Here is a 23,476-nt window from a genome sequence, read left to right on the forward strand (position 1 = left end):
ACTATATGAAAGGCAAGCTATAACTAAGAGCACCCCATCTTTCACCATTATGCATCACTCCCTTTTAATGTGGTCAGCAGTTGGTCTCTATAAATGAGCCCAATCCTCTCAAAATTCTCCATGCATGTTTTGCTCCTAATGGGCTGTCCCATTTTGGAAATCGGTGCGCAAATGTTTATATTTTTACCTCTTCCCTTTCATTTTCTGGGACATCATAGGACCTTTTAAATCAAATATAAAAATTAAACTATAAAAAACACAACCCATGGGATCACAACCCACAGGAAAACAAGACGAAGCAGAGAGACATCAAAGACAAAAGAAGATTGTGGAAAATAAATCTCACTTGACAAATGAAAGACTATTTTCTTATATCTTTCATCAAAGTATTGTGGACAATTAATATTTTATGCACTTTAGGAAGAAAGAGGATGGAATTTGACCTATAGGTGTTTGAAACATACCTTATTCATTTACAATCCACTAATAACAAACACATATTCAGATAACAAATACATTATTGTTCATGAAAGAACCCCAAATTAAAGGGTGATTTTCAGTCCAAGTAAATACAGAAAAGCTGCCAAAACCATCTGTTTGACTCTCAATGATCTCATTTGTTTTCATCAAGCAATATTGAGTTTTTTCAAATTAGATTAATCTCTTGCCCAGTTATTAGGCTATTTGGATTTTTTAAAATGTAGGACAATCATTAGCATAAAATAATCTGAAAAGTACACTGGAACACTTCCTTGGGAAGACTTATTATAATTTACTTACTTTTTTGTTTTAAAGAATAATCTGGCTTCATGAAAGGTAAGAACAATATGGTAAGCAGGGCCATCCCAGGAATGGCTGGCATGTGGATCAGTAAATATTTGTTGAATGAATGAATGAATGAATGGAACATATGAGCAATCAGACTGAAGCAAACAGGAACACAAATTCCCCAGCCGCCCCCCTCACACACCTTCCTAAGAATCCTCTTAGAAACATGAGTTTTCATATTTCTGCCCTCAGTACATTTACTCCACTGCTTCCTCTTCAACAACATCTTTTTCAGAGGACAATAAGTAGAAGGCATGATACGATTCTTCACTTTTGGAGTTCCCGTCGTGGCACAGTGGAAATAAATCCAACTAGGAACCATGAGGTTGCAGGTTCGATCCCTGGCCTTGCTCAGTGGGTTAAGGATCTGGCGTTGCCGTAAGCTATGGTGTCGGCTGCAGTCACGGCTCGGATCTGGTGTTGCTGTGGCTCTGGCGTAGGCTGGCGGCTACAGCTCCAACTGGACCCCTAGCCTGGGAACCTCCATATGCCACAAATGCAGCCCTAAAAAGACAAAAAAAAAAAAAAAAAAAAAAGATTCTTCACTTTCTTATCTGACCCCGCGACCCTTCCCCAAACAATCAACAAACAAAAACTTAAAAGCCCAGGAAACAATATTTTAACAAGATCCCTAGGTGATCCTGAGTGGCGGGCAGGGCCTAAGAACAAGTCCATGCCTTTGTGTGAATCATGACCCTCACCTGGGAGGCTTCCTCTAATCAGCCCTCTTTGGATGCAATGAATTCTTTCTTGATCACCAAAGTGAGTTGCCTCTTCTGGAAAGCCTTCCCCAGCACACAACTCTTTCCCTCTGCACTCTGGCACAGCTTCCCTGGAGACCTGCCCCCACCACATGGTATTTCTTTGTCCCTCCAGAAGTGCAAGTTCTTTGAGGGCACGGACACTTGCTGGTTGATCTTTGGGTCACTAACACCTTGGCAGTGAGCAACCTAAGTTCTCCAAGGCCTCACTTTCCTCCCATGTAAAGTGAGAGAGAAGTGACCCTGCTGTTGTGAGGACTAAGTGGTGAACACAAACCAGCTAACCCAGCACTGCGGGGAATCACAGCCCAAGGAAGGTCGCAGGTGGGGATACAGGTTTTAAAACCAACCAGACAACTCACACCTCACCACCCCCAGGGCTTCAACAACGCTAAGTGGAAAGGCTTTCTCAAGGGGGTCAGAGCTCTTGGTAAATACAAGCAGGTTCCACTTTTCATCACACCAGAAGGTGATCAACATAGAGAAGATCTTGTTTTCCTGTGGGAACAATTCCTGCTACACAGCCTGGCCTCAAACAAAGAACAGGAATGACCTTAAAGACCCACAGAGAATGAGCATGGTCTTCATGGATGTAATAAATATAAACTTCTGTCATTATTTAAAGGAATGAAATGAGGGTCTAGATAATTACAGGTAAATTAAGAAATACTAATGGCAGCCGTGAGCTGTGGTGAAGGTCGCAGATGCAGCTCGGATCCCCCGTTGCCGTGGCTCTGGCATAGGCTGGCGGCTATAGCTCCGATTAGACCCCTAGCCTGGGAACCTCCATATGCTGCGAGAGTGGCCCTAAAAAGACAAAAAAAGAATACTAATTACAAGTATTCCCAAATATACATCAGTACACATATAATAAAACATAAACATAAGCATAACTTAATATGGAAACTTTAACTGGCCCAAATTTCTTCAGAGATTGTCCAGGAAAGAATGAGCTTATAATATGGCATCTTCTCTCCATGCTTTCCCCATGTTGGAAGTGCCAAAACCACAAAAAGTAATATAACCTCAGAGTCTTCAAATGCCTCAAATGTGGAGTATGTTTGATAACTGGGATGATGAACATGATAATATTTCTCATTGAAAAATCACTCTTCGAAATAAGAGGCCTGTAAAACAGTCCCCCTTTTTTCATCTAGCCTATATTCTAAACTTAATTGATTCTATAACTCCAGTTCATTAGCATGGGTGAAATTTTGCAAAAACAGCAGCATTCAAGTCTTAATTTGTTGACAACTGTCAGTGCTTTCTATATTTGATTAAAAAATACATAAAGAACTGGAATAGGAGTGTGGATGTGATGGCAGAAAATTAAGACTTGGCTACAAGGGTGGTACACAGACAACATGGCTGTATGGGCAAGTTTTCAAGGCAAAAGCAGATGATGTGCCTAGATGGTGCTCTCTGTAAAACCAATACCCCCTCCTCTGTCTACCTTCTTTTAGGAAGGAAGGCTTGAAAACTCTCAAGGAAATAGGAAAGGAGACTAGCTTTGTCTTCTTTGGAGGCCACTGAGTATTGTCCATTATAATTTAACATGTGCATGCCTCTCCCCACAGTACTTTGATTTCCAGGTTTCTGTCTCTGGGCATCAGCACAATAAGAATGGCAAATTCCTTCCCTGTAGCTTGGCATAAAACTAAAAATATAAATGTGCCTCAATAGGAAGATGTTAAATAAATTATTGTACATCTATGCTTCAGAATCCTTACAACCAAAAAGCATTAACTAGCATGGGAAAATTCCTCAGTCATATTATTGTAGAGATTTTTTTTTAAAGCAAACTGTGGAAGAATAAGTACAATTCAATTTTATTTATGTAAAAATAAAACCACATATACAAAGTTACATATATATGTATATATATGCATATGTGTATATATGTAATAAACAGAAAAAGCTCTGGGAAAGATACAATAAGTTGGTAACAGTTGTTATTTCTGAGAAGAGTGGGGATTTGTAGCTCAGAAAAGATTTTATTCCCTTTATTGTTTAAAGTTTTAGTATGATAATGTATTAATGTAGTAGTTATGCCACTGAAGTTAAAATTAAAAATAATGATGCTAAAAAAGGGAAGGAGGAAGAGAAAGAAGGTGGAAAACAACAACAAAAAAATAACTTCAACATATGATGGAAGTTCTCTGCCAGTTATTTGGGCTCAGGTGCTCCCATGCTCCCTAATGTTACTTTGCACTATTGAATAACTAGGAAAGAGCTTTGATAAGCATTCACCAGCACTTCAACATTTGAGTTACATTTTCTTGGTCATTATCAATTTTTCTTTCTTTTTTGAACTATCATTCTAATGATACAAAATTTCAAAATAGGAGGAGAGCAAATGATCAGAGCAAAGAACCACAGCCTCAGAGCTACAAAGGGCAAAGAGATTTCTCACCCCAAAGATGCACTGACCAGAGCAGATACTAACCAAGAGCCTCTCACAGATGTGCTTCTCATTCCTTCATCAAGAAGGCCCGCCTTCTCTCTTCCTTTCCTTCGTTTCCTTCCAGCAGTGGTTCTCAAGCCTCAGCCCCCAAGAGCGTCCAGGTGGAACCTGAAAATGCCGGCTCAGGGAGCCAGGTGCAGAGCTTGTGCGAGGCTCTTTCACACCTTAAAGCTTAATGGGGAGACCACAGTCGGATTACATCTCTGTGATTCACTAGCTCTGTGGCCTTGGGCAAGTCATTAAACCTCTCAGTGCCACCATTTTTCACGTACAAAATGGGGCTACGGTGGTCTCTCCCTTACTAGGCTGTGAGGACCCACTCAGGGCCTGGCTCTGAGTAAGGACTTCACGCAAGAGCCCCAGCAATTCTGATGAAGCCAATGACGACTGCAGTCACTACGATGACTGGGCAAGGCCCAGGAATCAGCACTGTCCCCAGCGATGCTTTGGTCCACTGCATTTTGAGAAACACCATTTATACTCCCGATATCCTCAGCTAAGAGGCTGCACAACCAAACACAAAGGATGCTCAAGGGAAACTCAAAGCAACTAGCATGGACTATTCCTCCACCTAGTTAGCAATACCAGACTTCCCCTTCCCATGTGTTTGCCGACCGGAGAAAGGTGCTGTCTCTGCGGGGAAGCCTGGTGGACCCACGCCCTCCACCCACCCTGCCGCGCGGGTAACTGCCGTGCTCACCTTTACAAGGAGGCCTGGTCTGTCCAGTGAGCAGCTTTAAAAACAGCATGAAGTGGTACCTCGGCATGTAAATGCCTCCCCAAATACAGAAGAACGAAGCCCATCAGCTCTCCTGTTACCATGTGTTAACTGGCCAGCGGAGTTTTCAGGTCCCCACAGCAGCCCAGAACCCACTTCCGGATCCTCCCCGGAAGCGGGGCGGGGCGCAGGCCCCGGAGGCGGGAAGCCGACGGGATTCCGCGCGACCCCGCGCGGCTGCCCAGCGCCTCCCAGCCCCTCCTCCTGGGGTTTGGCGTGGGTCCCTGACAGTAGCAGGGGCTGTGGATCCAGAGCACCGACGGGTGTCCCAGGCCTTCCCCCGCCAGGCACAGGGCCGGGGTCTGTAGGACCAGGGCCCACATGAGTCCTGACAGGTCATTTCAAGCTTTTTGTGACTTTGCGCAGATTGCTAAGTCAGTTCCTCATCTGTAAAATGCACTCCCTATTATCTAACCGTCCAATAAAAGTATGCATCGACCTCAAAAAAAAAAAAAAAAAAATGCCCCTGAGACAATCTTGCCTAGACATCATTCTGCTCTAAATTAAAGTATTATCAACAAACTCTCCATTACCATGATTCCGCACTGAATTACGGAGTAAAAGTCAATACCCCCGGTGTTAGCCAGGGAGTACACTTTGTTGGAAGAGGGCTTAGGAGAAGCACAGCTGCTGCTGTGGTCTCAGAACTTCTGCTCCACACTAAAGATTTGTTGCTATTGCTCCCTGTGTGATCAGAGGACACTGAGGAGGAGGAGAGGGTTACCCAGGTTCCTTGGGAGGCCAAACCTAGAGCCGTTTTAGGGTTAACTCTACCCAGGCAAGGCTCCTCTTTATTCTCTCTTTTGGTTGTTTTCCTTTACAGCACTAAGCTTTTTGGTTTCTGGTACTTACCCTTGCTCAATGCTGAAATCCAGGGCACAACCTAAATGCCCAGAAATAAAGAAATAATCCAATGAATGCTGGTATAGTCCCACGCAGAATCTTAGGTACCCATTAAGGGCAGTATTTCCAAATATCTTGAGAAGATGTTATGCCCTGATGTTAAGTGGTGGTAAAAAAAAAAATCTCACAGAAATAATATGATTCAATAGTAAGATGTCAATTAGAAAAACTTCCATGGGGAAAAAAATAGAGAAAAAAATATCAAATATTAACAATTGTTACTTCTGGGTGGTGGGACTAAGACTGATTTATTTTCCGCTTCCCCACAGCTTAGACTATTTTTCAAAGCTGCTTCTGTGAGTATATGTAATCAGAAAACCAGAAATAAACCAGGAGCTAAGAGCTAATACAATGGTGTCCCTTCAAACCCAGGCAACAAACACTGCATTAGGGAGTAGAAACAGAGAAAATAAAGGGGTCATCTTCAGCATCCCCCTCCAGAGTCTGACAAGCCAGATCTGTTCAGGTGTTTCTCTCAGGAAGGCCCACCTCAGGGCAAGCTGGGAATTTCAACCTCCCCCCAGAGGCCCTGACATTCGTCTCAGAACGAAGACTCTGGAGGCTGAATTCAGTGGTCTATTCGTGGGTCCAGCTTACTTTGAAAAGAAGTTATCTTCTTAAGCTCACAAAGAATACTCCTCTGGAACTGTGTTTGTCACAAGTATCCTTTTCCCTTGGGACATTAGGAAAAGCAGAGGAAAGAATGAGGATCAAGGAAGAGGCAGGAAAAGAGCGAAAGGAGGTTACGCACTGCAGCAACTGAGAGTGCTTTCCTGTCCTATGGAGAAGGCGGAAGGAACGGAAAGCCTTGGGCATGGTCCCTTACAGTATTCTGCTTCCATCCAACTCCCTTCTCATGGGCAGGGCAGCCTTGCACGATAAAGATGGCAAATCAACAGGGTAAAAAGAAAATGAATGAAGTAGAAGAGGTTCTTTAAGGTGAACAGTAACTGAGACGCACTTGGCTCAGTCATGTATCCTTAATTGTAATCGCTTTATCTGCCCATCTGCTTGGGAGATTCCTAAGAAATTACTATTTCAAGTCTTGCATCCATAGCTCTCCGAAGTCATATGAGTAAAACATTTGACTCCTAATTCCATAGGAAGGAGGTGAGATGCAACTGGTTGAGTCCCCCTGCTCCACAAGGCGTCAGAAAACATGTTTTTACAGTCAAGTCCATTTACAGAGCACCTCCTAATAGTAACTGAGACACGTTTACATGCCCTGCACTGAGCTAAACCCTTTGCGTTTCCCCATTAACTCCCTCCAACACCATTATTATCCTCATTGAACAGGTGAGGCAACTGGCATAGAGAGAGGTTCCACGTCTCCACCTGCCCAGGTGGAGATGTCAGGCTTTGAGTTTCCGGGGTTGCTGTAACAAATTACCATGCCCTTGGGGCCTTAAGACAACAAAAATGAATTCTCTGACAGTTCTGGAGACCAGAAGTCCAACATCAAGGTTTTGGCAGGGCCATGCTCCATTGGAAGACTCTAGGGGAAGAATCCCTCTGCCCTTGACCCAGCTCTAGGTAACCCCAGGTATTCCTTGGCTTGTGTCAGCACAATTGCAGCCCTGTCTCTCTCTCTCTCTTTTTAAATGTGTTTGTTTCTTTGTTTTTAGACATTTACAAACAATTATTATCGTTTACTATAATAACTATATTAAATGATAATTATATTCAAATATTTCTATTAAAAGTATATAAAATATTATAGTTTACTGTGATAACTGTAGTTACAAACAATTCGGCGTTAACCCTTGACATACGGACTTTATATAATAGTGTGTCATGAAAAGTTCACAGAATCCTCATTGACTATAGGGACTTATGAGTCATCACTAGAAATGGGGCTTTAGTTTACCTGGCTCCTCCAGAGCCCTTTTTGATGGTTCTTTTAGGCCTCCCCTTTACACCCTCAAAAAACAAAAGTATGCTCATTCTTCTTTGGATAGATATCACCTAGTACTAGGTCAAGATTTCTTTCAGAGGTTCCCACTCAGGCTGCACGTTAAGTCTCCTGGGAGCTTTTAAGAAGTCTGAGGAGTTCCCACTGTGGCTCGGCAGAAACAAATCCAACTGGTATCCATGAGGATGTGGATTCGATCTCTGGCCTTGCTCAGTGAGTTAAGGATCCTGGCATTGCTGTGAGCTGTGGTGTAGGTCACAGACGCAGCTCCGATCCCATGTTGCTATGGCTGTGGCGTAGACCAGCAGCTATAGCTCTGATTCAACCCCTAGCTGGGAACTTCCATGTGCCATGGATGCGGCCCTAAGAAAGAAAAAATGAAAAAAGAAAAAGAAATCTAGCCTCCCCGCCCATGGCAAGTGAACCTGAATCACATCAACAAAGCCCAGGCGTTATACCTGCCCCTCTTATTATAAGGCCACCTCCTTCGTGTACCTCTGTCTTTTCTTCATAAAAAGACACCAGTCATATTGGAGCCACCCTAATCCATTATGACCTTAGCCTGATTACATCTTCAAAGGCCCCATTCCCAATTAAGGTCACATTCGGAGGATCCTAGCGGACACGAACTTTGAAGGAACACTCTGCAACCTGGGACGCATCTTTGGGGAAATCCCTTTGCAACCCAGGACTATTGGATTCAGACTTGGCAGTGTGACTCCAGAGCCCACCTCCTGAACTACATGTTGACCCGGGGACCACACTCAGTTAAGCGCTGTTCACACATACGGGAACATACTCTAGACGATGTCAGAGCATGACCTGGCTCCTGTCCCGAGACGCTGATGATCCGCTAAATCCAAAGGAGATAATGAGGGAGGAAAAGCACATCACTGAAGTGTCTGAGTGAAACTTCTGGATGCCATGGACGCTTAGCTGGGAAAGCGATGGAGGAGGGCCGGGGGACCTTCAGCACAGGCAGCATCAAGCCAGGTTGGGAGGAAAGACCCAGACAAAGGCAGAGGCAAGACTAGACCAGCATGTTCAAGAGAGACATGTGCCCTGGAGATGGGCTGGAGTAGGGGTATGTCAGAGATGCTCAAAGACAAAGGGCAGAGCTTAGATTTCATTTGGAAGGCAGCATAAAAACTTGAATAGGGACCCGAAGGATGAAAATCAGTCTTAAAGACTCCCCGGGCAGAGGTGGGCAGGCCGAGTGTAGAACGTAGAACTGAATGTTGAAACTTCCTGACAGAACAGGCTCGCCTGCGTGGGTACCAACATGCCGAGGCATCACGTTTACCCCTCCTCTGTGACATTTTAACAGCTGCCCTTAGAAAATAAACCGCCGATGCAGATGCTCCCCCTACTTTCATCCCCCCACAAGGAGAATCCCCCTCCCCACCGAGCCCCCAACACTCACTCACACACACACACACATACCACCACTTCCCTCCCGACACCCGCTTGCACCCCAGCCAAGAGCTGAGTGAAGAGAAAGGTGAGAGAGAAATGAAAACGCCTGAAAGAACAGCCAAAAAAGAACAGCCAAGTCATAAATCACCTTTACACCGCTCGCAACAGGCTCCCCTCTGCTTGATGGCCAGGGCACAGTCTCTTGACAGCACTGGGCACTTTTCTCTCTTGCAGGTCACTTCCTTGTTCTAGACAAAAAAAAAAAAAGACAAGAAATATTTGAAATCAACTTCCACCACTATCCCCAGAATCCTAGCACAAGGCTGAGGCTCACCTAGCTTCCCTCTTCTTATCTTGCCTTCATCTTGGCAAGAAAACTGCAATAGTAAATGAGATTGTGCTCTTTCTGGAAAAGAAATATCCACTCAGGAAGAGACTGAGATTAAGGGCAGATGAGAGAGGATGAAAAGGCCCTTCTTTACAAGCCTATTTAACCTAGATAATCAAACGCCGAGAGAGAGCCGCTTTCTGCTCTAAGGTTTCTTTTTAGTACACACTAGTGAAACGATAATATTTGTGTAAATCATATTTTGCCCATTGGGCTACCTGGGCCAGGACTGCATCGTGAGAACAAAAATATTTGCACACAGCCGTCCAACGAGCCTTAATAGTAGAGTGCATTAAAATGCAGCAATCTAAAGTTCCAACTCAAATAATGACAAAGTTGAGTATTGAATCGGCTCAGTAAGAGAAAAAATAATATTCCCCACGCCAGGCAGAGACACAGTCATCAGTGTTTCACGGCTGTGGGACAGCTGCATTATATTAGCACTTATGCTAATGAAAGTGCGGTAGCATCTGCATCTTTGGTCGTATCCTGAAAGGTTAGCTGTTAACATGACTTTGAGAAGATCCAAACATGATGCACAGACCTGTTTGCAGAACAGGATGCACGTGAAACAAAAATCCTGTGTCACAAAACTTCAACAATATTGGAATCATAAGGAGTGTTTACTAAATGCTACGTGCTGTGGCTTTCGGTCTAATTAAAATCCTGTGAGGTAAGTATTATCGCTATCTTCTGTTTATAAGTCAGAGAAGGTCTATGACTTATTCAAGCTCATACAGCCTGGCAGTGGCAGAGGTGGACTTCAAGTTGACCTAAGTGTGCACAGGGCGCACACCCCACCCACATTCATTGCCTGATTTGGGGACAGATGGGAAAGGAGAAACTGATCAGCATCCTTCCCTCCAGATGAACTTGGAACCCTCCTGGAATGTATGCAAGAGAAATCCTGACTCAGCCCTGACAATGACCTTTGGAAGATTCACAGTGTACCTAGTATGCTTCCATGTCAAGAGAGCAAGGAAGCTCTCACCATTCCTATTCCAGCACCAAGGAAGGGTGTGAGGGGTGTGAATGGGAGTACGGGGTGTGTGTGTGGGGGGGGAACTGGAGTCCGAGCTGGGCCCATACACCACATTTCAGCTCTACAGCAATTCTAAAATAAAACACTTCACCCCTGTGCAGCCCTCCAATTTCCTGGGAGTTGCAGAGCCCTCCACATGCTCCCAGGGTCTAATTCTAAAATGAAGCCAGATTATCCCCTCCCCTTTGAATGATCAGAAGGTCCAGAGTCCCAGACCCCCACTCCCTCCAACTCACCATTTGCCCCTCCCCCAGAGTAAAGCGCGTGGATCAGGGGACAGCTGGGCCTCCCCATCCCAACAGCTCCACTTCGGCACAGTCTTGTCTCGCCAGCCTGATGGCTGGGCAAGGCCACAGCAGAATGGGAATCATGAGCCCACCCTGACCAGCTCTGCTCAGACGTTCCCACTGGATGACACACACAGAAAACGCCCGCCGTGCTCGGCCACTCTTCCCACTCCTGCAGGGCTGGTGTGCAGACCTTTGTTTTTTTCTGTTATTGGTTATTGGTTGACTGTGGTTGAACTAAGGAATGCGATCTCCTTTTCCTTCCCCCTCTGTGATGTCTGCTATGGGGTAAGGGTCCTCCTAAAGCCAATCGCAGTGACTCCTTAACATCCTGGGAGGCAGGGATCCTCACCTTCGGCTGCAAATCCGAACCCGGGTGCAGTTCCTACCCAAGACCAGCACTGTCTTCCACCCTCTGGAGCTCAGGTCTGATTTATCTCAGGATCGGGCTTGCCAGGTAATTCCAGCGTGCAGCCCAGGCTGAGAACCGCTGCTGGGCAGGGGGTATTCTTACTGCCAGGGAGACGGAGATGGGCCCGGGAGCTGTCCAGAGTCCCGTGGTGAAGGGCTGGCTGCGGCCTGCACCCAGGAATCCCAGCTCCAAGCCGCCCAATGCGCCTTCCCTTCCCTTCTCTTCTTCATAATGATGGCGGCATCGTGACTCACTGTTAAGTCACAGCCCTGAGATTTATTTTCATATTTTTTTCTTAAATTCCAAACTAAATACGGCCACAATTCAAATTAAAGAGGTGCTTTTTGTTGGTTTTTTTTTTTGTTGTTGTTGTTGTTTTGTTGTTGTTGTTCTTTTTAGGGCCGCACCCTCGGCATATGAAAGTTCCCAGGTTAGGGGTCAAATCGGAGCTACAGCTGCCAGCCTTCACCATAAGCACAGCAATGCAGTATCCCTAATGCACAGGGCAGGGCCAGGGATCAAACCCGTGTCCTCATGCATACTAGTCGGGTTCATTACTGCTGAGCCACAATGGGAGCTCCTAAAGAGGTATATTTTTAAAAATTAACAGTGCCCTCTATATACAATAGCCAAGACATGGAAACAACCAAAATGTCTATCAACAGAGGAATGGATAAAGAAGATGTGGTACCTATACATGATGGAATATTACTCAGCCATTAAAAGGAAAGAAATAATGGCATTTGCAGCAACATGGATAGACCTGGAAATTGTCATACTAAGTGAAGTCACTCAGACAGTGAGACACCAACATCACATGCTATCACTTGCATGTGGAATCTAAAAAAAGGGACACAATGAACTTCTTTACGGAACAGATACTGACTCACAGACTTTGAAAAAAAACTTATGGTTTCCAAAGGAGACAGGTTGGGGTGGGGGGATGGGCTGGGGATTTGGGATGGAAACACTACGAAATTGGGTTGTCATGATCCTTATACAACTCTAAATGTAATGAAATTCATCGCGTAATGAAAAAAATTAACAGTACCCTTTTACCATCACCTAAGTAATCAAGAACGACAATTAGGTGTCTGTGTCGCTTGGCACTTGGAACAGTGACGTGGCTTTGGAAAATGCAGTTCCTCGAAGCCATCCTTCCATAACAGCTGCCCCTACCCAAGGCATCTGCCTCAGAGCATCTGTTTCCTCAGCTTTATGCTTTCAGCAAACCTGCCTGCAGCCTTAGGGAGGGGCCACCCCCCTCAAGTGTATCTCCTCTCTGCAAAGAAGAATCCTCAAACACAAGGAATTCAAAACTCTAAGCACAGGGGTGGGGTGTGAGGTTGAAATCTGGGGCCTAATAAATAGGAAGACACACACACTTTCTTACCTATAGGAACTCTTTGCTTAATTAGAAACTGAGCAGCCCATCCAAAGCCATAGCAAGATCCCAAGATTCATAATAAATAGCTTGTAATTACAGTTCAGCACAAAAGTTATTTCAACCAGATGGTCTGTAGAGTCACATCTGGAACACACACACACACACACACACTCACACACACCCCAAAACTAAACCTTAGCTATGGGTTTAGTTGCGGGGGGGGTTACTCCTTCTAATAACACTTGGAAGTTTTTTTTAATATTCTACCAAAGGTCACCGTGGCACAGAACTGCCATGTCCGATCATTTCCCTGGTGTCTGGCTGTGTGGAGATAGAGTGCAAGCTCTGAATCCCAAGCCCTCAAAGAAAGAAAGAAAGAAAAGCTACAGAGAATCGCTGGTGAGAGGCTGATTCCTCCATCTCCGTAATTGAGTCCAGCAGCTACAGAGTAAACTCGAGCACGGGTTAATTAAGACCACTGGCTTTGCTTTCCCTGAATTTGCCAAGAGATAAAAAGACTGGTCTTCAAGTCAGCGGCTCTGGTGAGAAGTAGCACAGACGAAGCCATGCCGTCAGGAGTCTCTCCTCCCCATGTGCATCAAGTGTCCTTGGCTCTTACTCAAGGTCATGGCTCATTCGCTTCACTTTTTCATTCAAGAAATGTTTTCTGATACTGATTCACACTTACCAAACACTTTCGATGTTCTGGGCACTGTGCTAAGAATTGTATATGCATTATTGCACCAAAAATTCCACATCAGTCCCATTTTACAGATGAAACCAAGATGAGGAAACTTGCCCAGGTCACACAAGAGGCAAGATGCAGGATAAAAACCACACAGGTCTGTCTGACTCCAAAAGCACGTGTTTCAATGCTGCCGGTTGTTCCTTCCCAGGCATTCAGGATGCAGATAAGAACAAAAGTGTGTCCTGGTCCCAAGGCCCCAGGGGAGACTAGTGTCTTCCACGTGGTTCCACACAGGGGAATGAGCTTTCTAACAGGAGCAGAATAACTCCAAGGAGCTGTGTCATCACCAGCCATGGGAAGATCTACAAATACCAGCTATTTTCCGGTAACAAGGAAAGCTGCACCATTTTGGACCTTGACTAATATCTGTCCCTATCATCCTTCTGACAGCCAGATGTCCATCCCCAAGCAAACTCCCCCCGAGATTCTGGCTTGAGTTTGAATCTCCCCAAATCTAAGCCACCAAAATGGTGGCTAAAATGCACTGGAGGAAAATGTCAGAACAATTCTAAGAATCCAACCTAGCCAGTGCCTAAGAGAATAAACCCCATTATATTTTTCATTCTCAGTCTCTGTCTTCCCACGTTTATCACTTTCCAGGGACAGCCAGCCTGTGATTTACCTATTGTCAAAGGCATCTGTTTGCATTATTGCCTCCCTTCCGAAAGACTAAATACATCAAAATTCAAAACATAGCCTCTGGAGGCACATGAAATGAAGTGCCAACGTGCAGAAATAAAAGAGGGGTATAGGGATTAAAAAAGAAAAAAAAAAAACTTGCATGGCTGGCAACAAAGCTCTATAAGGATGCAAGCCAAACCACAGCTCTGGCCACAGCCAAGTTCAAACAGGATTTCAGAAGCCAGCTTGCTGTGTCTAAGATCTGCCACTTGGTGGCAGCACAGAGTTCCCTGGGCTTAGCAAACGTGTCCAAGACACTTGCTTGGGCCTTCTGAGCATTTTTCAGTGTCTGGTATGGAAGGAAAGGTCCTCTCACTGATGGGGGGGGGGCGGTTAGTGAGGAGTGGGATGCAGAGAAGATAGCAAAGTGCCATTGTGAGATTTTCTTGTTTGCTTTTCTCAACCAGGAAAAAAAAAAAGTTTTTGAGATGCTTCTGTTTTATTTCAAGCCGAAGTCTTGAAGATATTTTTTCCCTAAGACTCTTCCAGACCCAATCCTATTATGGATTATGAAAAGTATTACCTGACCTTTCATTTATATTTTAAAATAATAATAAAATGAAAAATCTGGAGAGGAAAACACAGCAGCTGACATGATCTGAATGATCAGGCAGAAATGTCAGCTGGCAGGTGCTGCTTTTCTAGACCATGAAACAGCAACACGAATCTCTTGAAACAGGAAGGAAAATACCTGGTTCCCTGCCTGCCGATCCTCCCTGCAATCAGGAAGGTGGCAAACCACTCGAGTCTCTTTCTCTAAAGACGGCATGATTTTCCTTCCATTCTCGTCTTTTATGAAAGCAAAGCCTGCCTTGGAGGCAAACAGCTGTCATTTGGCGAACTAGCAAATTCTAAGTGCCAGATCCTTTTTCAGAAAATCAAGAAGGCTGTGAAGTTGTAATATTTTTCTACCCCAAATGAACAACAAAATATATCAATGAAGCACATGGGCCAGGTGGTATCCTTAGAAGGGATGAAGAGACAGAAGTGACTCCCTTTCCTAGATTAGAAACCCCCCAGACGATCCCACCCTCCTACTTACATGCATGCGCCCCTCTGTCATTTTATCACTGTAGTCTTATTCTGGGGAGGGGCCCTGTACATGGATTCCCCTGCCAAAATGTAGCTATTTACAGGGCTGCAGCCATATTAATTCTGAATAAGCTATTCCTTTCATCATCAGCTACTGTCAGGGGAGGGATGCCCAGCACAGCGATTGGGAAAAGTCAGTGGGAACTTCTAGAGCAGCCGACCTGAAGACTTGGCCCATGGGCCCTCGTACCTAGTGCCATGGGAACAAGAAAGAAGCCACGTGGAAAGTGTCCCCTCTCTGCTCCGCACATGTACATGCTCTTGGAGGAAACAAGGCCTCAGACATCAGCAGATCACACAAACACTGCAGTGTAATTTCCGGCACCGAGCGAGAATTCCAGAAGAGAATTTTCCATTGACTCCAAAGCCACCATGGGCAGGGAACACCAATAGGACACTCTGACCCTTAATCAAGTTCTCTTTATTAGAGGATGTGTTTGAAGCACACACACACCCGAGTGCTTCACTCTTTTAGAGTCTCAGAGTTGCTCCCAGAGGAATTTGTTTTTAGGAATACAGATGCCTCGTGTCAAGTTTCCCAGGGAGGAAGGTGATCCAACATCAGTGCATGTTTCCTCCTTGGAATTCCTAGTCTCCCCACACACGAAGTCCAAGGGGTCCACTCTTCCTCGAAGTGCCCCACTGTGACCCAATTCCAGCCCTCGAAGAGCCAAAAGGAACTTTATGGTACTTTGGAGCAGTGGTCACAATTTCTTGTAGGCAATATTATAAAACGTCCCATAAACAGAAGAATAAGACTTCATGTTTACATAGCACTTTTCTTCGAAAGGGCTCTGCAGACATGATTTCATTAATCCTCACAGGTTTCTTAAGATTTGCAGGCGGAGGAACAGCACACAATGAAGTTGAGTGTCTCAGGTCCCTCAAAGGGCCAGCTAGCGGTGGACTTGGGAAGAGAGCCTGGTTCCCAGCCCTGGATGAAGGGGCCAGCCAGGGCGGTTAGGAGCTAAGGCACAGCATTAAAATTTATGGGTGGATCATATTAACATTAGGTTAGCTCCTACAGGACTGTGGAGATTTTAGGAACGGATTAGTGTCCAGTTGAGCAAGTCTGGAAACTTTCTGGAAAGACAGGCTACCTGGGTCAGGCATGTGAGGTCTCCCGCCACCATCCCTGTTTGAAGGTAACCTGTGAAAGATGCCATGGAAAGAATGGGCCAAAACGTGAATCAACAGACCTGACTGCAAAATGTTACAGTTCTAGAATGCAGAGAGGTAGGCAAACGCTGCAAGAAAAGACCCAAGGGGTGGGGGCGGGGAGGTTTCATTAAGGTCACTGGTTTCAATAATCGAAAGAGTCAAAAGAATCCCTCTCTGAAGCATACGGTCGCGAGAAATCCTTTGCAAGGGAGCCTGAGCCTCAGAGGGCGACAATACAAGTTTGTACCTGCTCCAGCCGGTCTTCTTTGGACGAAATCTGTTCTTAATCTCTTAGAAAATAATCACGGGGGGGTGGGAGAGACTGAGATAGCTCAGTGGTTGCCAATGGCAGTAGTAAATTTGATTGATGATTTATTATTTTAATTAAGCTTTGACTTGCTTGTTCTTTGTTACTGATAGTACAATTGACTTCTCCATAACTCCTGCACAGAAAGAGCTGGAAGGAAACAAATAAAGAAAGAAAAGAAAAGAAAAGGCAGCCTGGTCCACTACGAAGCTGTAGTATACAAGCACAAGGCCCTGGGCCGGGTCTCTCAGCTCAATGAAAGTTGAAAAAAATTAACATAACCATTTCTAAGGTGTGGGAAGTATGCTCGATCAGAAAAAATGACCCAAACTTCCCAGCCAAGAGAATCGTTTCCCCAGATCTCTCCTTTTTCCCAATTGAATGAGGTTAGTACAAGAGGTGGGAGGTGTCGATGGCCCTTGCTTTTAATGTAAAGAAACATTTCCAGATCTTTCTCAACAACCCCCCCTCCCCAACCTCCACCACTTTTGCAAATCCCTTCAATAACCAAAGCCAGAATGCTGATCCATCGCTAACCAAACAATGAAGCAGCATAACAGTTTTCCAGGCAGGTTGCTGAACTATGAAGAACCATAGCACCTGACATTTATAGAAAATCTATTATTTGCTGGACCGTGCTGAGCACGTTTTCCTAGCTCTCCATGGCGAGCCACGCAGATTCACACCCAGGACTCGCTGATGGCGGAGGTGGTGATTTCATCACTACGCCATCCAGCTTGGTTTAGAGGCTGAGATGAGCCATTTCTTCCTCGCAGCCAAGACATTTAAATGTTTGCCTTTGTTAAGCTCTCCCCACTTTGAGGTCATTATAAACCTGGGTTTATGATTTCATTTTGAACACAAGAGTAAAAATAGTGCCTTTTAGGAAAGACAGATTAAGTCTCTGACTCAAAAACTCAAAACAAGTCTCAGTCTCTGAGTGCCCTGTCATTTGTAAGAGAGACTAGAGCCTGGACCAAAAGCCTCCAAGTCCTCTAGTTTCTTCCTTGATTTAAGCTGGGCTGGGGGCGGGGGGGAGGGGTCTCTCCAAGGAGGCTGGCAACACCCCACGGCCACACTCTTGGAGTCTTTATGTGAAGGCATCTTGCAAAACATCACACGATTCCTCGCACTCCATCTGGGACTGTTATTCTTTCTTCCCTCAGTCCAGGCTCAGCGAGCCTTTACCCCAGAGACCTGGACCCTGGCAAACGCGGCCTCCCCGAGCCCAGCTCACAGAGCAAACTCTGAACAAAGCTGCCCTTGAAGCCCAGCCATTGAAAAGACTTTATGAAGCCCACTGGGGCCCCCCGATTATTTTGCAACAAGTCATATCCCATGAAGAAATTCACTTCTCTGCAACACAAAACGGAGGGAGATTAAAGAAAAAAGCAAGGGGGGGTATGAGGGGTTGGAGAAAAGAAGTAAGACCCCCTGCTGTTCTGTCTGGCCAGAATCGGGTCTTTTAGTGCCCATATCCTCTACCAAGATGATGTTCTGATGATATATGGCCCTAATACCTCACTAAGTGACAGTGTTCTCCTGATGCCGTACCTTGAAAATATGACACGTGCCAGCAGAAGCAACGGGGGATTAATAAGGGGGCCTTTTTTTATATTTTAACTTACCTAACATTTCAATTCCTTTTTTAACAGGCTGCAGCTTGTTGGAGAGATTGTTTGGGGGTCCTATGCTGTTTAAAGATTTAGGTCTGGCTTTTTCAAGGCACTCTCAGAACAAAGAAACACAGGCCATTAGACTGTCCCAGCTACTCAAGTACAGCTCTGATTTAAAACAGGGCAGTGTCAAACAGCTCCTCATTCTGTTTAATCATATTTTGAAATAGAACCAAAACATTAGAGAAGGCAGAACACAAAAGAAATAACCACCAAATAAAAATAGTAGCCCAAAGAAAGTAGCACTGCCTGGTTTTTATTATACTGTACATCGTATAAGCAAGGGATCTGCTGGAAGCACCACATTAATGTAACACAAAGCAGCTAGTGACCGAGCACGGCGGCCCTGTCACAGATGCAGCTCCGTGACACCACCGGGCTCCCTGAAGCAGGCCGGAGAATCAGAGGTGGGGACTGTGTCCTTCTGCCAGGAGCCAGGAGCCAGGCAGGTGAACTGAGAGGCGCGAACATCAGCATCCTTCCCTTCTGTGGTCCAGATTCCCACGTCGACCCTTTTCAACTCTCCAGTCAAAAGGGACTCAAACAGCTGGGAGGTGGGATGGAGCTGGGGCTGCAGAGAAAAGCCCACAGACTCCTGACATGGGAACAAGTTACGAACTGGGTGAAGGGGAGCAGAAGCTGTAAAGTGATGCGACCTCGTGCACAGGTGGCCCAGCTGCCTCGCCTGACACCGTTGATTAGTTTACACTACAGGCCTCCTTCTGCCCATGGCAAGTACTGAATCAGCTTTTTTCCCTCTGCTCAAAAAGAAAACCAAGAGGCGGGGGCAGAGTCTGTGAATATTTTCATCGCTTTCGGTGAGTTCTTCTGAACTAGCAAGAAGAGGGGGGTCCAGCCGCATCCACGAGCAGCATCTACATCAGAGGACACCATCAGTGGGCATCAGCCAGGCTCCCTGCTCTCGAGGACAGCACAGAGGCTGCGGGCCAGGTTGGCAGGAGCATCAAGGAGTTTAAAATAATAACGAATCGGAGTAACTTCTATGGGACAGGTTGTGATACGGTGTTAAGGGAGTTATCTGGAGATATTATTTTGGCAGTCTCTTTTCTGACTCATCACAACATCACAAGCTGAGCTCCCTGGCTATCCGATGAAGCTGCAAACTCAGTGGTCCCCTTTAACTGTGTATGTGGATGATTTTCGGGCAAGGAAGAACAAACACTTCCACTGCATGGAAACCAAATGCCTCAGCTCCCAACTGTGACCTGCCTGGGTGACTGGGGGTGGCAAACCACTTCTTCTCAAGGCCAGCCTTGCAAGGTTGTCCACCTCTCACCAGCACGCGGCCCCGCCCGGTTTCCTCCACCCAGAGGGGGCAGGTCTCACCAGGTCCTCAAGGCTCCTCGCCTGTGGGTTAACAGCAAGTCACTGAGCAGATTCTTACCGGAAAGAACAGATTTTTTTCCCAGGTTGCCCACGAAAGCCTGCGCACTGTTGGGAGCTACAAAAAGGCCTGATCTTGACAAGTAAATGGAGCCGACATCATGGGGACGAGGCAGGGTAGAGGACCTGCTCGCAGCGCATCTGTCATCTCGACAAAGTAACTTTCTGGTCACGGGCGAGACACTTTTAAAGACATCTGCACAATTGACCCCGAGCACCAGCAATCACAGAGGCTTTCAAGGAGACCCCTGGGATGGCAGGCGTCAGAGCCCGTTCCTGCCGTCCTGCCTCTGGATAATGGTCAGGGCAGTCTGATGCATCGGGTCCTGGAAACAACCCTGCTCCTGGGCTGTAGTCACACTGGTACTGACTGCAGAGGGTGTCCAGTCAGCTTGAGGCAGGTTCGGCAGGGGAGCAAGGGGCAGGAGCCCTCTGGCTGGAGGGAAGAGCACAGAACTGAAAACACCAGCCTCCAACAGCGTCCGCCACGTGAAGGCAAGCCTGTGCGCCAGGGCTGGTCTGACTCATTCCCCAGGGTCATTAACGGCATGTTCTCTTGACCAAGGTTTCCCCAAGGGCCACATGCAGATGTCAGAAGGAACTGGAGAAGCCGCAGATTTATTTCATAGGTTTAGAAGGTAATTTTCATCCACTAGCTTCCACATTCAAACTCATTAAACAATCAACAGATGCCAACGTTGCATATAATCCATTTCAGACTACGGGTTATAAAAGCAATGAAAGTGACCGGTCTCCCATCAAACATTATTAACGTAACCTTGTTGCTTTAAGGGATTCACAACATGTGCCCCATTTGGAAAAAAAAAACAAACAAAATGATTGGCCATGATTGTTGCCCTTAATCATTGGTTTTAAAAAGGGTTTCATCATAAAACAGCTTCTCCGAAGCTTGAACATCGAAAATAGGAAAAAAGCGTCAACAGAAAACAAACGGCCTTTAGAAAATGCAATATCCTGGCTACAAACTTGGATTTTTCTGCAGTCACACCTTTGCTCCACAAAATTCAAATCTATCTCACCGAAAACCCATGAGTCTGTTTAACAAATATTGGTGCGCCCCTGCTGTGGGCCAGGCACGGTGCCAGGTTCTGCTGAGAACAGAACATATGAATCAGATACATCCTCTGCCCTAGAAGAGCTTACAGTCCAAGAGGGAGAGAGGCCAGAGCATAAGCACAGCAGAAGCACCTCCCGTGTCGCAACATGAGTGAAGGCAGCACAGTCAGGAGTTCAGTGGAGGCGAAGGTCTGTTTCCACCAAATTCCACTGCCATAAACTCCCTGCGAGCAACCAGAGCCTCTTGGTTCTTCAGACACTACGTGGGCCCCTGAAGGAGCCTCAGAGAAGTTCTGTTAGACAATTATCTCACTGAGACAGAATCTGACCTACATATGTCAGACCCTTGGGATCTGACAAGCCTCAGAGGAATCCCCCTCCAATGATGCCATCCCAGTGCCCTCCAACGTAGCTGCAGCAACAACGGCTGGGCACTGCCAGCAGTAGGGCGGTTTGTCTTACGCATATCGTGGGAACAGCTTGTGCCACTTTTTTATTGCTCTGTGACGTTGTAATATTGATCACACTTTGCTAGTCTTTCTTCTACACTATGTTTCAGGTAAACTGTAAAATACCAACATAATGAATTTTAATTTACATTCCCAAACCTATCATTATACTGCTACCAAGTATAAGAAGTAATATCTATTTTTAATTGTTATTTATTTATTTACTTATTTATTTATTGGCTGCATCTAAGCATAGGGAAGTTCTCAGGCCAGGGATCGAATCTGAGCCGCAGCTGCAACCTGCACCAGAGCTGTGGCAATGCCAGATCCTTAACCCACTGCACTGGGCTGGGGATAGAACCCATGCCACTGCAGAGACAATGCTGAGTCCTTATCCTGCTGTGCCACCATGGGGACTCCAAGAAGTAATATATATTTTGAAAAAGTTATCTAGCATTTCACATTGTGGCTCAGTGGGTTAAGAATCCAACATAGTGTCCATGAGGATGCAGGTTCAATCCCTGGCCTCACTCAGTGGGTTAAGGATGCGATGTTGCCGCAAGTTGAGGCGTAGGTTGAAGATGTGGCTCAGATCCCACATTCAACCCCTAACCTAGGAACATCCATGTGCCACAGGTGTGGCCATAAAAAGAAAAAAAAATTAAAACAGTTGTCTATAGGACCATTTTATAATTATTATTGCTTATTTTATATTTTACCATCCACAATTACATTACGGTTCATTGGAGACACCTTTTCATCTCCGTCACTGTATCTGTACAGTGTTCCCACCTTCTCACTTAATATGCCATGTAACGTGAACCATGAAAATGGCAAGTTGTCATTACAGAAAAAGCACCGTTTAGAGTTGAAAGGAACATTCTTAATTTATTTTTGAGGAAGAGAATTAGATCTTCAAATTATTGAACCAAAAGTTAGACACACACGGCAATACTCATTCATCCAACAGACATTCACTGAAGGCACCCCGCTCTGGCCCGAGCCCCAGGGTGCTATGAACAGGAGAGTCTGCATCATCACAGAGTGGACATTCTAGTCGGGAGAGCTATAGGAGACAAAGACATGTGTGATATAAAGGGTGCTGATGAGGGCGTGGGAGAAAATGAGCAGAACAAGGGGACAGAATGACAGACTGTGTACTATTAGGGAGAGTGCTCAGATAACAGACCCTCTAATAAGAAAGACATTGTCTCATACAAATGGCCAGCAGGCACATGAAAAAATGCTCAACAGCACTAATTATTAGAGAAAAGCAAATCAAAACGACAATGAGGTATTACCTCACACCAATCAGAATGGCCATCATTAATGTCTACAAATAACAAATGCTAGAGAGGGTGTGGAGAAAACGGTACCCTCCTTGACAGTTGGTGGGAATGGAAACTGGTATAACCACTATGGAAAATGGTATGGAGGGACCTCAGAAAACTAAATATAGAACTATCATATGATACAGCAATCCTGCTCCTGGGCATGTATCCAGACAAAACTTTCATTCAAAAAGATATATGCACCCCTATGTTCACCGTAGTACTATTCACAATAGCTAAGACATGGAAACAACCTAAATGTCCGTCAACAGATGAATGGATTAAGAAGATGTGGTACATATACACAATGGAATATTACTCAGCCATAAAAAAGAACAAAATAATGCCATTTGCAGCACCATGGATGGAACTAGAGATTTTCATACTAAGTGAAGTAAGTCAGAAAGAGAAAGACAAATACCGTATGATACCACTTATATCTGGAATCTAATACATGGCACAAATGAACCTTTCCACAGAAAAGAAACAAACTCATGGACATGGAGAACAAACTTGTGGTTTCCAAGGAGGGAGGGGGATGGAGTGGGATGGACTGGGAGTTTGGGGGTTGTAGATGCAAACAATTACATCTAGAATGGATAAGCAATGAGGTCCTGCTGTATAGCACAGAGAACTATATCCAGTCACTTGTGATGGAATATGATGGAGGATAATATGAGAAAAAGAATGTAAATATACATATAACTGGGTCACTTTGCTGAACAACAGAAATTGACATAATGTTATAAATCAACTCTAATAAAAAAATAAAATTGAAAAAAAGAAAACATTGCCTCAGAGGCCAGAGTGAAGAAATGAGAATGTGTAAATACACTGGATGGGTGTGTTCTGGGGACAGGAAAGAGTCAACGCCCTTATTGAGAAGGGGCTGTTACTGCCCCCGTGCAGGAGTAGCAGAGTAAAGGGAGGATGCTGTGAGGCCAGAGACAGCATCAGAAGCCAGATCCTACA

General features: G+C 45.3%; 1 protein-coding gene across 2 annotated transcripts in view; it reads right to left on the minus strand.

Annotated features, from left to right (window-relative positions):
* BMPER (BMP binding endothelial regulator) overlaps window positions 1-23,476 on the minus strand; it is a 246,117-nt gene that overhangs the window by 203,521 nt on the left and 19,120 nt on the right. For both annotated transcript variants that reach the window (XM_047763268.1, XM_047763267.1), the window contains exon 3: window positions 9,211-9,310. In XM_047763268.1, coding sequence (XP_047619224.1) covers window positions 9,211-9,310 — 100 coding nt within the window. The remainder of the gene's footprint in view (window positions 1-9,210; window positions 9,311-23,476) is intronic.

The sequence above is a fragment of the Phacochoerus africanus genome, chromosome 16 (assembly GCF_016906955.1).
Source record: "Phacochoerus africanus isolate WHEZ1 chromosome 16, ROS_Pafr_v1, whole genome shotgun sequence".
In the NCBI taxonomy this organism is placed as follows: Eukaryota; Metazoa; Chordata; class Mammalia; order Artiodactyla; family Suidae; genus Phacochoerus; species Phacochoerus africanus.